The sequence below is a fragment of the Drosophila subpulchrella genome, chromosome 2R (assembly GCF_014743375.2).
Source record: "Drosophila subpulchrella strain 33 F10 #4 breed RU33 chromosome 2R, RU_Dsub_v1.1 Primary Assembly, whole genome shotgun sequence".
NCBI lineage: Eukaryota > Metazoa > Arthropoda > Insecta > Diptera > Drosophilidae > Drosophila > Drosophila subpulchrella.
The window spans coordinates 8,308,852-8,325,279 of NC_050611.1; the positions used below are offsets into that span (position 1 = coordinate 8,308,852).

General features: G+C 41.0%; 3 protein-coding genes across 3 annotated transcripts; all 3 read right to left on the minus strand.

Moving 5' to 3' along the window:
• Nucleotides 1-1,936: 1,936 nt before the first annotated feature.
• LOC119550740 (cell death-inducing p53-target protein 1-like) lies at nt 1,937-2,951 on the minus strand. The gene is made up of 3 exons (XM_037859656.1): nt 2,747-2,951; nt 2,364-2,496; nt 1,937-2,302 (listed from the first exon to the last, which is right to left on the minus strand). The coding sequence occupies exons 1-3, from the start codon at nt 2,859-2,861 to the stop codon at nt 2,200-2,202; spliced, it is 351 nt and encodes a 116-aa protein (XP_037715584.1). The 5' UTR covers nt 2,862-2,951; the 3' UTR covers nt 1,937-2,199.
• Nucleotides 2,952-5,762: 2,811 nt separating this feature from the next.
• Nucleotides 5,763-6,752, minus strand: LOC119550310 (lipopolysaccharide-induced tumor necrosis factor-alpha factor homolog). The gene is made up of 3 exons (XM_037858911.1): nt 6,559-6,752; nt 6,176-6,308; nt 5,763-6,114 (listed from the first exon to the last, which is right to left on the minus strand). The coding sequence occupies exons 1-3, from the start codon at nt 6,689-6,691 to the stop codon at nt 6,012-6,014; spliced, it is 369 nt and encodes a 122-aa protein (XP_037714839.1). The 5' UTR covers nt 6,692-6,752; the 3' UTR covers nt 5,763-6,011.
• Nucleotides 6,753-15,318: 8,566 nt separating this feature from the next.
• Nucleotides 15,319-16,321, minus strand: LOC119550344 (lipopolysaccharide-induced tumor necrosis factor-alpha factor homolog). The gene is made up of 3 exons (XM_037858964.1): nt 16,129-16,321; nt 15,746-15,878; nt 15,319-15,685 (listed from the first exon to the last, which is right to left on the minus strand). The coding sequence occupies exons 1-3, from the start codon at nt 16,259-16,261 to the stop codon at nt 15,583-15,585; spliced, it is 369 nt and encodes a 122-aa protein (XP_037714892.1). The 5' UTR covers nt 16,262-16,321; the 3' UTR covers nt 15,319-15,582.
• Between the last annotated feature and the right edge of the window lie 107 nt (nt 16,322-16,428).

Below are 16,428 nucleotides of genomic sequence, written 5' to 3' on the forward strand. Positions count from 1 at the left end.
TCAGATTTCGATTCCGTAGGCTTGAGCGCAGCGCAAGTTTGTCACGCCAATATGCCACGCCCACTCTAACGCCCACAAACCGCCCAAGCCTGTGGCGCCCACAATTTTCATGCTAGATAAAAAATTTTAACTGAAATGTATTGGTCTTGTCAATACCTATCGATTGATCCAAGAAAAACTTTGCCACGCCCGCTCTAACGCCCACAACGCTTAAATCTGTCTACCGCCGGTAGGTGGCGCATTTCAATCTCGCTCTGCTGCTTGCATATCTCCATTTTCCTTTGGTTCCTTTAGCTGAGTAACGGGTATCTGATAGTCGAGGTACTCGACTATAGCGTTCTTCCTTGTTTATATTCCGAATACCACGAATCTCCATAGACATGACTGTTTACTTGTTTATACTTATAATTTAAAGATATTTTGTATTCAATGTACATTGTACACATTATAAGACCAATTTCACACTTTGCCAAATTCAATAAAATTTATTGATGTCAAGACTATTGTGATGTCATGCATAAAAAACTTCATTGGAAATTTTGTCAAAAAATGTTGACGACTTTAACTGAGTGTTCCAATTCCCCTTGGACAAATTGTGATGTGATGTGAAGTACAAAATTCTTCAACATTTTACACTTAAATAAAAATACAACAATGTTAAATGACATTGCCAATACTTAATATTTATTTTTTATGCTCTGAAAAAATTAATTTTTATTGAAAAGTATAGTTATTAAATGATAAACAGCAATTAAATAACAGTTAGTTACCATTGCATTTATGCATCTTTTAAAACTGTAAAAGCTTTGTTTGTATCTCTTGAGTTATTAAATAATATTGCGATTGGCATGATTATTGCATCTTGATTAATATAGAACATAATCCATATAGTCATTCAGGCTCAAAATAATTGAAGCCATTAACTGTTGATTTCACGTTCTTTGGGAAATTTGTGGTGTTTGGCACAAGCTCTTGATGGCCTCATAAAATTAAAAACACATTTTTATCAGCGGTGCGAAGTGCTTTTAACTATTTCCGTAGCATATAAATACATATATACATTGTACATAGACGAGAATTTGGAGATAACAATATATATACACATTTTGCCAAAAATAGTAAATAAATAAATAAATAATATACACAACATTCAACATTGGCTTATGGGTTGACATTTTATTTTAAGTACCCATTTTTTTATTAATCTTTTAAAAAGCATATAAGCATCCTCACCCCCTAACTGTTCGAAACAATTATCACTGCGAATTCGCAAGAGCTTATCTGCATGAAAAATAACGATTCGGTCAGCATTGTAATCGAATTTCACAGTTGCGACTTTTGCTTTAAAAATAAACCACATTTGTTAAGGATTTCCAATACAAAAATATATACAGGGTACCACAGAAATCACTTGGGTTATGATATCACTTTAAAATATAAGTTGTTTTATTTTACACAGTACTTTCTAATGAAGTAGTCCAGGGTATTTAAACACTAGCCTTTTTATAAGAGTATAGCTCAAGCCATTTATCTTAAGCTTTTTTAACCTTTCTGCAAAAGATGTAAAGTTAAGAAAATTGGTTTTCCACCCATTCAAAGTATATTGATTTTCTAACCAAAACATGCTATTATATTTTAAGTAAAGAGCAAACATACACAAATGGGCATCAAGATAACCCGAAACTCGATTTGATTTTACGACAACAAATTTTTTCAGGCTGATAGAAAACTCTCCCCTTAACAGGCACTCGAGAAAACGGAGATAAGACTTTTCTTATATACAAATTCAACAGTGAGTCCTAAATACTTTTATCTAACTATGGTCGTTCTGTTCCATTGGATCCATAAAAAAAAAAATTAATTGGTTCTAACCAATTTTTTCTCCGATGGTTTTTGCTCGAGCTCAGGATACCCGCAAGTTTCACAAGTCGTAACGGAAGGTGTGATTATTTATTTTAATTGAATATACAAATATGCATAATAGGATTTTTCACAATATAACTGGGCTTGGTGCAATGGGTAAGTATCCCGGTGTGCTAAATCTGATATCGAAGATCAATGGTGGAATTTTATTGAGAATACAGGGTTTCGTTCCGCTACATTTTTCGCGTAGCATGACGTCAATATTTATATACTTGAACAAATTATATTTGCTCTTTTGAGATTTATCTTTGTAACATTTGGTTTTCGGGTGGGCTTCTAGTTCTTGTATGTGCCCACATAGGCTCCACAGCTACTGCAGGTGTGTTTGGCCGACTGGCAGGAGTTGGTCCAGTAGGGAATGCAGCAGCAGCAAATGCCCCTGAAAAACCAGATAGGTGGTATTACTTAATTGTCTAAGGCAGCAAACTCGATTCACATACCCCACCATGCAGATAAGGAGGGCCAGCAAATGGGTTTTGGTACTTGGCTCGAACTCGACCTTCGTTTCCCTACGGACTCCGCAACTCGGACACGTGGCCATGGATGGTACACCACCCAACACATTGGGGGGTGCTGGAAGAAACCAAATAGATTTGTTAATTCCGTATTGTACAAATATTATGTAGAACCAATACTGATAAAGGTCTTTTTATACTTTATGAAACATATACTTGCTCTCAAAGCATAAATAATTCACATATTTTATGTCAAAATTATATTTTCATCATATACATCTTTCTCAATATCAACTTGGTCTTCGTAATGTTTAAGGCTTCGCATAGGTAATGTCCATTTAATAAGGAATGTATTTGTTAGTACTTACCCTGCGTTATCAGAGGTTGAGCCAAAATCGGCTGGGGCTGATGCAAATTAGGATAGACCTGGGTGTTGTGGGGAGCATGAGTTTGCAGCTGGTCGTACGGAATATTCTTCTCCATTATTCGCTTTATTAATTTTTTGCGACCCAAGGTGCTACGCGGTTGAATTCAGGTAGTCGACTGAAGTGAGCTCCGCAGACGGGACCCAAAATTCGTTTTCGTATTTTATTTCATAATTCCTTATTCATAAGCTTTAGCAATCATTTTTTTTATTCCATCCCATCTTCGAAGCAAGTTATGACCGGATACTTTGCTTTTATATAGAGAATATCAGCTCGGCTGAGGAACTTGTGAAATGGTTCCAAAGTCGCCTAGCTGGGGCAACCGAGCGCGTCGCAGGTTGCGGATAGCGGACGACCTCTTTCGAGGCAAACTGTGAATAAGCTGGTGGGAGAAGTCAAACACGGAATCGTGGACGGAAACCCCAGTAATTAAACAGTCCCGGACAGCCAGCGGGTATTTTACAACGAAGCAATACCGACGATGCGAGTTGTTCAGCCGCATCTAAATAGTTGCTTTACACAAACCCACTCCCAATACAACACCTACCCATCTCCCCTCCCAAAAAACATCTCACTCCGGGCCGAACTAAGGTGTAATACGGACCGTGCCAAGAGTCAGCCTGGCTGGGGGCCCGGATCAAAAACTAGCCCAGTCTCAATCGGTGGGCTCAGGGAAATGGCGACCCCCTGTTCTAACTATCGCGGACTTTTCCCCTTCTCCGCAACTCGTGGGACCAACTAAAAAAGCAAACTAACACTAGGAGCACCGTTGCCACACCTTCGCCTGAATGGCTAAAAAAGGTAGAGTGGGCAAGGAAGGTGCTTCCTAACTACGGGCAGGACTCAGGCGAAAAGGCAGCGATCCCTCGAACTACCCGGACCATCGGCGAAGAGTTCTAAGATCCAGCTAACGGTCTCGTTCGCCGAAATCACGAAGAACCGTGTCCTACTCGGCCTAATTGACAGGGGAAATCCGGAGAACAGGATCCCCAGGAACAAGTGGAAGGCAGTGGAGTCCCACCTTTCCATCATTTGCCTGCGCATGGTACGGGAGAAGCCAGGCACCTCGCCCTGCTGCATGGACGGGGGATGGTACCAGGGCAGCGTCAAGGTGGTGGCCTGCGACAGTCAGCGGTCGGCTGACTTGTATAAACAGGCGACGAGCAAGCTCGGTGAGGTCTACGAAGGGGCGAACATCGTCGCGCTAGACTGGTGCGATGTCCCCAGTGGACCCCGAGCCAGGATCTGGCTTCCAGCAGCGATCAAGGCAGGGCTCCGGACCAACGGGAAAGTTTATTTTAATGTAGGCGATTGACTTCAAGCAAACATTTGTTTTATGATCTTCCTTATTTTAACAGTAAACATAAGAAACCCCAATGTACATCTGTTAAAAACAAATTAAGAAATCCACACAAAACTTTTTATTCGCTGTTCATTTTGCAATGTAACACTGTTCGAGTTTTAGATTCTGAATACCACGAATCGCCATAGACATGACTGTTTACTTGTTTATACTTATAATTTAAAGATATTTTGTATTTTCATTTTTCATATTTGCAATTTCATACTTTGCCAAATTTAATGCAATTTATTGACGTCAAGACATTTGTGATGTCATGCATAAAAAACTTCATTGGTAATTTTGTCAAAAAATGTTGACGACTTTAAGTGAGTGTTCCGATTCCCTTTGGACAAATTGTGATGTGATGTGAAGTACAAAATTCTTCAACATTTTACACTTAAATAAAAATACAACAATGTCAAATGTTATTGCCAATACTTAATATTTATTTTTTATGCTCTGAAAAAAATTAATTTTTATTGAAAAGTATAGTTATTAAATGATAAACAGCAATTAAATAACAGTTAGTTACCATTGCATTTATGCACCTTTTAAAACTGTAAAAGCTTTGTTTGTATCTCTTGAGTTATTAAATAATATTGCGATTGGCATGATTATTGCATCTTGAATAATATAGAACATAATCCATATAGTCATTCAGGCTCAAAATAATTGAAGCCATTAACTGTTGATTTCACGTTCTTTGGGAAATTTGTGGTGTGTGGCACTAGCTCTTGATGGCTTCATAAAATTAAAAACACATTTTTATCAGCGGTGCGAAGTGCTTTTAACTATTTCCGTAGCATATAAATACATATATACATTGTACATAGACGAGAATTTGGAGATAACAATATATATACACATTTTGCCAAAAATAGTAAATAAATAAATAAATAATATGCACAACATTCAACATTGGCTTATGGGTTGACATTTTATTTTAAGAACCCATTTTTTTATTAATCTTTTAAAAAGCATATAAGCATCCTCACCCCCTAACTGTTCGAAACAATTATCACTGCGAATTCGCAAGAGCTTATCTGCATGAAAAATAACGATTCGGTCAGCATTGTAATAGAATTTCACACTTGCGACTTCTGCTTTAAAAATAAACCACATTTGTTAAGGATTTCCAATACAAAAATATATTCAGGGTAACACAGAAATCACTTGGGTTATGATATCACTTTAAAATATAAGTTGTTTTATTTTACACAGTACTTTCTAATGAAGAAGTCCAGGGTATTAAAACACTAGCCTTTTTATAAACTAAAACTAAAACTTCCAATTTTTCTTTTTAAGTAGAGAGCTAACCCAAGTATAAATGGGCATTATTTTTTCTCTTTCAGACAAACCATAACCCGAAACTCGATTTGATTTACGGCAACTAATTTTGTCAGGCAGATAGCCAACTCTCCCCTTAACAGGGAATCGAGAAAACGGAGATACGACTTTTATTATATACAAATTCAACAGTGAGTCCTGAATATTTTTATCTAACTATGGTCGTTCTGTTCCATTGGATCCATCAAAAAAAAAATTAATTGGTTCTTACCAATTTTTTCTCCGATGGTTTTTGCTCAAGTTCTGGATACCCGAGAGTTTCACAAGTCGTAACGGAAGGTGTGATTATTTATTTTAAAAAAATATACAAATATCCATAATAGAATTTTTCACAATATAAACTGGGCTTGTTGCAATGGGTAAGTATCCCGGTGTGCTAAATCTGATTTCGAAGATCAATGGTGGAATTTTATTGAGAATACAGGGTTTTTTGCATGACGTCAATATTTATATACTTGAACAAATTATATTTGCTCTTTTGAGATTTATCTTTGTAACATTTGGTTTTCGGGTGGGCTTCTAGTTCTTGTATGTGCCCACATAGGCTCCACAGCTACTGCAGGTGTGTTTGGCCGACTGGCAGGAGTCGGTGCAGTAGGGAATGCAGCAGCAGCAAATGCCCCTGAAAAACCAGATAGGTGGTATTACATAATTGTCTAAGACAGCAAACTCGATTCACATACCCCACCAAGCAGATAAGGAGGGCCAGCAAATGGGTTTTGGTACTTGGCTCGAACTCGACATTCGTTTCCCTACGGACTCCGCAACTTGGACACGTGGCCATGGATGGTACACCACCCAACACATTGGGGGGTGCTGGAAGAAACCAAATAGATTTGTCAATTCCGTATTGTACAAGTTGTATATAGAACCAATACTGATAGAGGTCTTATTATATTTTATGAACCATATACTTGCTCTCAAAACATAAAAAACCCACATATAGTATGTCAAAATTATATTTTCATTATATACATCTTTCTCAATATGAACGTGGTCTTCATAATGATTTAGACTTCGCGTAGGTAATGTCCATTTAATAAGGTATGTATTTGTTAGTACTTACCCTGCATTATCTGAGGTTGAGTCAAAATCGGCTGGGGCTGATGCAAATTAGGATAGACCTGGGTGTTGTCATAAGAGGGCGGTGCCTGGGGAGCATGATTTTGCAGCTGGTCGTACGGGAAATTCTTCTCCATTATTCGCTTTATTTATTTCCGACCGAAGTGCTACGCGGTTGAATTCAGGCAGTCGACTGAAGTGATCTCCGCAGACGGGACCTAAAATTCGTTTTCTGTCCGTTCCTTCCATTTGCGATAGTGAATATCGTATAGCCAACGATGCGGTTACTAAGCAATTCCCGACCAAAGCTATGTGTAGATTAGAACATGTTCTTCGGCTTATATGTCTTTTATTTCATAATTCCTTATTCATAAGCTTGAGCAATCATTGTATCCGTTACTCGTAGAGTAAAAGGGTATACTAGATTCGTCGGAAAGTATGTAACAGGCAGAAGGAAGCATTTCCGACCCCATAAAGTATATATATTCTTGATCAGGATCACTAGCCGAGTCGATCTAGCCATGTCCGTCTGTACGTCTGTCCATCTGTCCGTCTGTCCGTCTGTCCGTATGAACGCTGAGATCTCGGAAACTATAAGAGCTACAATACTGGGATTAGGCGTGCAGATTCCTGAGATTCCTGCGCAGCGCAAGTTTGTTTCAGCAGAGTGCCACGCCCCCTCGAACGCCCACAAATCGCCCAAAGCTGTGGCTCCTACAGTTTTGATGCTAGAATAAAAATTTTAGCTGAAATGTATTGTTCTCATCAATACCTATCGATTGACCCAAAAAAAGATTGCCACGCCCACTTTAACGCCCACAAACTTCAAAAAATCGTAAGTATGAACGTGGATATCTCGGAAACTATCAAAGATAGAGAATCGGGATCTCAGATTTAGATTCCGTAGCTTTGTACGCAGCGCAATTTTGTCACGCGAATATGCCACGCCAACTATAACGCCCACAAACCGCCCAAACCTGTGGCGCCCACAATTTTCATGATAGATAAAAAATTTTAACTGAAATGTATTGGTCTCGTCAATACCTATCGATTGATCCAAAAAAAAAATTTGCCACGCCCACCCTAACGCCAACAAGGCTTAAATCTGTCTTCCGCCGGTAGGTGGCGCATTTAAATCTCGCTTTGCTGCTTGCATATTTCCATTTCCCTTTGGTCCCTTAAGCTGAGTAACGGGTATCTGATAGTCGAGGTACTCGACTATAGCGTTCTCCCTTGTTTTTTTTTATTCCATCCCATCTTCGAAGCAAGTTATGACCGGATACTTTGCTTTTATATAGAGAATATCAGCTCGGCTGAGGAACGTGTGAGATGGTTCCAAAGTCGCCTAGCTGGGGCAGCCGAGCGGGTCGCAGGTTGCGGATAGCGGACGACCTCTATCGAGGCCAACTGTGAATAAGCTGGTGGGAGAAGTCAAACACGGAATCGAGGACGGAAACCGCAGTAAATCGCCTTACCCGGGCATCGCGGATCTCTGCCCGGGCGGACTTTTCCTCTTCTCCGCAACTCGTGGGACGAATTATGGAACATAAAAAGCAAACTAACAACACAACACAAAACACAGAGACGGGAACTCTCAAAAAATCCATGGATAAGCTGAACACTGGTTCCACCATCCATACCAGCACGGTTCCGAAAGGGCCGCATCCCAAACTGGAGATGACGGGTGGCAGAAAGCCAGCCGCAAACGCCTCCGCGACTCTGCGCTCACACACTATAAGCACCGTTGCCATACCTTCGCCTGAATGGCTAAAAAAGGTAGAGTGGGCAAGGAAGGTGCTTCCTAACTACGGGCAGGACTCAGGCGAAAAGGCAGCGATCCCTCGAACTTCCCGGACCATCGGCGAAGAGTTCTAAGATCCAGCTAACGGTCTCGTTCGCCGAAATCACGAAGAACCGTGTCCTACTCGGCCTAATTGACAGGGGAAATCCGGAGAACAGGATCCCCAGGAACAAGTGGAAGGCAGTGGAGTCCCACCTTTCCCTCATTTGCCTGCGCATGGTACGGGAGAAGCCAGGCACCTCGCCCTGCTGCATGGACGGGGGATGGTACCAGGGCAGCGTCAAGGTGGTGGCCTCCGACAGTCAGCGGTCGTCTGACTTGTATAAACAGGCGACGAGCAAGCTCGGTGAGGTCTACGAAGGGGCAAACATCGTCGCGCTAGACTGGTGCGATGTCCCCAGTGGACCCCGAGCCAGGATCTGGCTTCCAGCAGCGATCAAGGCGCCGGTGGACATCCTCTTCATGTTGCAAGAATGCAACCCGCACCTCCCCATGAAGGACTGGAAAGTCGTCAAGGTGGAGGAGCATGAAGGGGACGTCAACCAGGCGGTGTTGGTCCTGAACAAGGAGTCAGTTGCTCCGATCGAGACTGCTCGAGGAGTGCTGAACTTCGGGTTCAGTGCGATACACATCAAGGTGTATAAGGGCGACTGCAACGCCGCTAGTAGCTCTGCCGGCAACCCCCGCCGAGCAGGTGCTTGCTGAGGAGTTGGAGGCACCTGGTGGACGGCTGGATTCTCCACCGATTCGTCGCTAAGCAGAGAGATGCGAGCGCTCAGACCGGCTATCGAGGACGTAGACCTCAGAGGAGGCCGACGTCACTGTGGTGGAGGTTGAAGCCGTAGATGTCACTAAGACTTCTACAAATAAACCTTCACCACAGTAAAGCAGCGTCTGCTGCACTTCTGCTTCGCCTGACCGAAGGCGGAGCCGACCTAGTCCTTGTACAGGAACCTTGGGTTGTAGGAGGCAGGGTTTCTGGACTAGGAACAGGAATACAAGCTTATGCTTGACCCCAAAGAAGGTAAAATTCGAACCTGCATATTAGCCAAAAGGCATCTTAGTATATTTCTACTTCGCAATTACAGCAACGGAGACAACACCGCAGTAAGCCTGGAGCTGCAAAGTGGCTCTATAAGGATCCTATCGGCCTACTTGGCCTTTGAAAAGGAAAACCCCCCAGATGCGCTGGTCAGAGGACTGGCAGAGGAATGCGAAAAGCTCAGGAAAGGTTTGGTAATAGGCTGTGACGCCAACGCCCATCACACCCAGTGGGGTTGCCCAAACAACAACGACAGAGGTGAGTCTCTTTTTGATTTTATTCTAAATTCGAACCTATTCTTATGCAATAGGGGCAATGTCCCTACATTCATAAATAAAGCTTGCCAAACGATCATAGATCTAACTTTGGTACCAGATTCACTCGTAGGCGCAGTCAAAAACTGGGCAGTCTCTGACGAGCACTCCTTTTCGGACCGTAGATTCAGAGAAACTGTATTGTCCCTTGATTCGCCCTTGCCGGTCAGCTTCGCTAACCCAAGACGAACCGACTGACACAGGTACAAAGAAGTTCTGACGAATATCCTCCCCATGGAACCGTCAGAAAGCATCACAAACCCACAGGAGCTGGACGAAATAGTATATATATGCAACACTGCCTTCAAAGTGGCGTGCCCCACAGATAAACCAAGGGAAAGGAAAAAACCCCCCTGGTGGACCCTACAACTATCAATCCTCAGAACCAACTGCAGATGCCTGTTTAACAGAGCAAAGGCGGGAAATGAGGACACTAACTGGCTGAACTACAAGTAGGAACTAGCCTCTTACAAAAAGGCCATTAGAAGAGCAAAATGAACGGCATGGCAGACCCTCTGCTCTGACATAGAAAAAACAACTGATGCCGCAACGCTCTGGAAAATACTCTCTAAGACAGCCGCGCCTTTGGGCTATCTTCAAAAAGCAAATGGATCATGGTCGGACTCCAGTAAGGAGTCCTTGGACCTGCTCCTAGACGCTCACTTCCCGAGGAGCCAACAAGCAGGTCATCCTCCTGAAAGAGGAGCAGGAGAGGGAATCGAATTAGATCCACTCCTATCAGACCGCAACATGAAATGGTCCATTCATAGTTTCAAACCATACAAATCGCCGGGACCGGACGGGATAACACCGGCTCACATCCAACAAGCAGGACAAATAGCCATAAACTGGTTGAAAAAAATCTTCCAATCCATCCTGGCGGTAGGAGAACTACCAACAGCATGGCAAGAAACAAAGGTGGTGTTCATTCCCAAGGCAGGGAAGGCCACTCACACCACAGCAAAGGATTTTAGGCCAATAAGCCTAACATCATTCCTGCTTAAAAGCTTTGAAAGAATGATAAGCCTACACATAAGGGCCACCGTAGACCCGACACAAATATCAGAAGCACAGCACACTTACACCAAAGGTAAGTCAACCGAATCGGCGCTACACTTGGTGGTAAGCAGCATCGAGAAATCACTCAGCATCAAGGAATACACACTGATCGCCTTCCTGGATATAGAGGGAGCCTTCAATAACGTGCTCCCCGCTGCTATAACAGAATCTCTCACAGAACTAGGGGTTGGGCCGCCAATGGTGAGGCTAATACATAAATTGCTGATAAGCAGAATGGTCAGCCACACTAGGGACCTCAACCCAGATTAGACTAGAGAACAGAGGCACCCCGCAAGGAGGTGTACTATCACCCCTCTTGTGGAATATCGCAGTAAATAAACTACTGCGGATTCTGGAAGGAGGAGGTTGTAAGGTCGTGGCATACGCAGACGACGTCGCCCTCATCTTTAATGGAAAATATCCACAAACACTTTGCGATCTTATGACCGCTAAACTTAAAATACTATCGGAATGGACGATTGCGAACGGACTCGGGGTAAGTCCCTCGAAAACGGAAATTGTTCTACTATTTACAAATAGGTACAAAATTCCACAACTTAACCCACCCATTCTAAGCAATTGTAATCTCTCTTTTAGCGATCACGCCAGGTAATTGGGGTTAGTACTAGATAAGCGCCTAAAATGGGGCTTAAACAACCAAGAGAGATCCAAAAAAACCAACAATTCCACTTTACTCCTGTAAAAAAGCAATTGGGCTAAGATGGGGCATGTCCCCTAGAATAGTCAACTGGATATACACAGCGGTAGTCAAGCCAATCCTACTGTACGGAGTGGCTCTGTGGTGGACCGCCTTGCACAAACAATGCATACTGACTCCCCTAATCAAAGTACAGCGAATGGCGGCTTTGTGTATTAGTGGAGCCCTTCGAACCACCCCGAATGAAGCTCCGAATGCGATCTTGAACCTCCCTAGCCTGGACATAGCAGGCATGGAAAGGGCCAAATCGGCAGCTATTCGATTGAGGAACACAGGGCAGTGGAAAGCCCAATTTTATGGCCATGCTAAAATTCTCCAGCATGATAAATCGATTCCGAAGATCTCGGATCTATGCAAATCCATTAAGGCCCTGATTCCTGATAGAGAGAAATGGGAGCAGGGCCGACCGGGCAAGACGGACGCAATCTGTTTCTATACAGATGGCTCCAAATTAGAAGGACACGTTTGCGGAGGTGTATACTCCGAACAATTAGACATCAGGAAGTCATTCAGGCTCCCGGACCACTGTAGCGACTTTCAGGCGATGGTCCACGCTATAAAAGAAGCACTATCCTGTTTAGGGAACTTTAGCCTCCAGAGAGGACACCTAAACATATATAGTGACAACCAAGCGGCTATTAAACCGATCTACTCGACAAACACCAACTCCCGTACAATAGCAGAATGTCGCAGATCTCTCCACGAGATGGAAAATCAGTTTACTATCAGCCTAATATGGGTTCCGGGTCACCGGGACATCGTAGTCAACTTCATAGCGGACGAATTATCCAGGCAGGGCACCACCAAGCCTCTCCTCCCAGGAGAGGAGAATGTTGGTATGCCCATGGCTACTTGCAAGCTAAATATAAAAAACTACTTCAACACACTAGAGAACACCCATTGGCAAATCGCAACACAGTGTCGTATCTCTCATCAGACATGGCCTGTGATAATCAACAAAAAAACCTCGGAGTTACTCAAACTTAGCCGCACAGAGTGTGGCATGTTGATTCGAGCTCTTACAGGCCACTGGCTTGTTGGCGCACATGCCGGCAGGCTAAAAGCCCCGCAAAATGATTTCTTCAGAAGCTGTAGGGATGAGGAAGAAGCGGAAACGGTAGAACACCTTCTCTGCTTCTGCCCAGCCCTATGCAGACTCAGACTGAAACACTTAAGAAGTCCCTTCATCGACGATCCTACCGAAATATCGGAGATTAATCTCAAAAACATAAGTGCCTTTATTAAATCTTCTGGGTGGAAGACATGCTTATCAGCTTAACACAGGCTGAAACTACTAGAAACGGGACCCTAGAGAAGGAAAAAACGAGATCATGCGGTATCATAATGGACCCATTGAGGTCTAAGTGTGTCGGACTATAGTCCGTACTTTACTATTTAAAATGGTTGCATATGTATTTGTTTTTAGTTAAGACACTATTAACATAGTTACGTCTACTTTGTCTTTAACATTCATTCACACCAGCTGAAAGTCACTTTTAAAAAGTGCAATTTGAAAATGTTTCTTTTTAATTTGCTTATAAATACAAGCTACAGTGACGCATCAATAAATTGAATTTATAAGTTTATCAATTTAAAAGGTATATAAATACTATACAAAAAATTCAGTTACTATATTTTTTGGGTATGATAACTGTCAAAATAGTTATTTAACTGCAATCCATGGGTTGGGTCCAATGTACCCTTTTTATAGTTACCCAACTATTTTTTTTAGTAACCCTTATGTTTAAGTGTTAAGTAAGAGTATCTGCTTAATGGACCGTTTTACTTTTATATTGGTCAATTTAACCAATCAATTTTTGTGTGTGTATATATTCCATTCAAGTCAAGTTATTGATAGATAACTTTACAGATAAGCAGGGTGATATGGAATATTGAGAAGACTGAGCTTACCAGGTGAGGCACATGATCAGAGCTATGATGTGCCTCTTGGTGGTGGCCTTCGGCTCTGTACGGGTGGTGACCTGTTGGCGACAACTGGGGCAGACCACGTTGCAGGGCTCCGGACCAACGGGAAAGTTTATTTTAGTCTAGGCGATTGACTTCAACCAAACATTTGTTTTATGATCTTCCTTATTTTAACAGTAAACATAAGAAACCCCAATGTACATCTGTTAAAAACAAATTAACAAATCCACACAAAACTATTTACTCGCAGTTCATTTTGCAATGTAACACTGTTCGAGTTTTAGATTCTGAATACCACGAATCGCCATAGACATGACTGTTTACTTGTTTATACTTATAATTTAAAAATATTTTGTATTTTCATTTTTCATATTTGTAATTTCATACTTTGCCAAATTTAATGCCTTTTATTGACGTCAAGACAATTGTGATGTCATGCATAAAAAACTTCATTGGTAATTTTGTCAAAAAATGTTGACGACTTTAGGTAAGTGTTCCGATTCCCTTTGGACAAATTGTGATGTGATGTGAAGTACAAAATTCTTCAACATTTTACACTTAAATAAAAATACAACAATGTTAATACTTAATATTTATTTTTTATGCTCTGAAAAAAATTTATTTTTTGTACTCTTTGTCTTAAAAAGTATCGTTATTAAATGATAAACAGCATTTATGCATCTTTTAAAACTGTAAAAGCTTTGTTTGTATCTCTTGAGTTATTAAATAATATTGCGATTGGCATGATTATTGCATCTTGAATAATATAGAACATAATCCATATAGTCATTCAGGCTCAAAATAATTGAAGCCATTAACTGTTGATTTCACGTTCTTTTGGAAATTTGTGGTGTTTGGCACAAGCTCTTGATGGCCTCATAAAATTAAAAACACATTTTTATCAGCGGTGAGAAGTGCTTTTAACTATTTCTGTAGCTTGTAAATACATATATACATTGTACATAGACGAGAATTTGGAGATAACAATATATATACACATTTTGCCGAAAATAGTAAATAATATACACAGCATTCAACATTGGCTTATGGGTTGACATTTTATTTTAAGTACCCATTTTTTTATTAATCTTATAAAAAGCATATAAGCATCCTCACCCCCTAACTGTTCGAAACAATTATCACTGCGAATTCGCAAGAGCTTATGTGCATGAAAAATAACGATTCGGTCAGCATTGTAATAGAATTTCACAGTTGCGACTTTTGCTTTAAAAATAAACCACATTTGTTAAGGATTTCCCATACAAAAATATATACAGGGTATCACAGAAATCACTTGGGTTATGATATCACTTTAAAATATAAGTTGTTTTATTTTACACAGTACTTTCTAATGAAGAAGTTCAGGGTATTAAAGCACTAGCCTTTTTATAAAAGTCTAGCTCAAGCCATTTATCAATTGATTTTTGAAGAAGGACAAACAGATGAAATCCAATATTTTCTTGAGGTGAAGTTTTCTTACGGCTTTTTAACTTTTTTCTGAAAGATATAAAGTTAAGAAAATAGGTTTTCCATCCGTTCAAAGTATATTGATTTTCTAACTAAAACTTGCTATTTTTCTTTTTAAGTAGAGAGCTAACACAAGTATAAATGGGCATTATTTTTTCTCTTTCAGACAAACCATAACCCGAAACTCGATTTGATTTTACGGCAACTAATTTTGTCAGGCAGATAGCCAACTCTCCCCTTAACAGGCAATCGAGAAAACGAAGATACGACTTTTATTGTATATAAACTCAACAGTAAGTCCTAAATATTTTTATTTAACTATGGTTGTTCTGTTCCATTGGATCCATAAAAAAAAAAAATAATTGGTTCTTACCAATTTTTTCTCCGATGGTTTTTGCTCAAGTTCTGGATACCCGCAAGTTTCACAAGTCGTAACGGAAGGTGTGATTATTTATTTTAATTAAATATACAAATATGCATAATAGAATTTTTCACAATATAAACTGGGCTTGTTGCAATGGGTAAGTATCCCGGTGTGCTAAATCTGATTTCGAAGATCAATGGTGGAATTTTATTGAGAATACAGGGTTTCGTTCCGCTACACTTTTCGCGTAGCATGACGTCAATATTTATATACTTGAACAAATTATATTTTCTCTTTTGAGATTTATCTTTGTAACATTTGGTTTTCGGGTGGGCTTCTAGTTCTTGTATGTGCCCACATAGGCTCCACAGCTACTGCAGGTGTGTTTGGCCGACTGGCAGGAGTCGGTGCAGTAGGGAATGCAGCAGCAGCAAATGCCCCTGAAAAACCAGATAGGTGGTATTAGTTCATTGTCAAGGCAGCAAAATCGATTCACATACCCCACCAAGCAGATAAGGAGGGCCAGCATATGGGTTTTGGTACTTGGCTCGATCTCTACCTTCGTTTTCCTACGGACTCCGCAACTCGGACACGTGGCCATGGATGGTACACCACCCAACACATTGGGGGGTGCTGGAAGAAACCAAATAGATTTGTCAATTCCGCATTGTACAAGTATTATGTAGAACCAATACTGATAGAGGTCTTATCAAATTTTATAAAACATATACTTGCTCTCAAAGCATAAAAAACCCACATATAGTATGTCAAAATTCTATTTTCATCATATACATCTTTCTCAATATGAACGTGGTCTTCATAATGTTTTAGACTTCGCGTAGGTAATGTCCATTTAATAAGGTATGTATTTGTTAGTACTTACCCTGCATTATCTGAGGTTGAGTCAAAATCGGCTGGGGCTGATGCAAATTAGGATAGACCTGGGTGTTGTCATAACAGGGCGGTGCCTGGGGAGAATGAGTTTGCTGCTGGTCGTACGGGAAATTCTTTTCCATTATTCGCTTTATTTTTTTCCGACCGAAGTGCTACGCGGTTGAGTTCAGGCAGTCGACTGAAGTGATCTCCGCAGACGGGACCTAAAATTCGTTTTCTGTCCGTTCCTTCCATTTGCGATAGTGAATTTCGTGTAGCCAACGATGCGCTTACTAAGCAATTCCCGACC

Coding starts and splice junctions, on each gene's coding strand:
- LOC119550740 (XM_037859656.1), bottom strand. CDS start 2,861: ATGGAGAAGAATATTCCGTACGACCAGCTGCAAACTCATGCTCCCCAC. Junction 2,497..2,746: donor TCAACCTCTGATAACGCAGG/GTAAGTACTAAC, acceptor GGTTTCTTCCAG/CACCCCCCAATGTGTTGGGT. Junction 2,303..2,363: donor CTCCTTATCTGCATGGTGGG/GTATGTGAATCG, acceptor CTGGTTTTTCAG/GGGCATTTGCTGCTGCTGCA.
- LOC119550310 (XM_037858911.1), bottom strand. CDS start 6,691: ATGGAGAAGAATTTCCCGTACGACCAGCTGCAAAATCATGCTCCCCAG. Junction 6,309..6,558: donor TCAACCTCAGATAATGCAGG/GTAAGTACTAAC, acceptor GGTTTCTTCCAG/CACCCCCCAATGTGTTGGGT. Junction 6,115..6,175: donor CTCCTTATCTGCTTGGTGGG/GTATGTGAATCG, acceptor CTGGTTTTTCAG/GGGCATTTGCTGCTGCTGCA.
- LOC119550344 (XM_037858964.1), bottom strand. CDS start 16,261: ATGGAAAAGAATTTCCCGTACGACCAGCAGCAAACTCATTCTCCCCAG. Junction 15,879..16,128: donor TCAACCTCAGATAATGCAGG/GTAAGTACTAAC, acceptor GGTTTCTTCCAG/CACCCCCCAATGTGTTGGGT. Junction 15,686..15,745: donor CTCCTTATCTGCTTGGTGGG/GTATGTGAATCG, acceptor CTGGTTTTTCAG/GGGCATTTGCTGCTGCTGCA.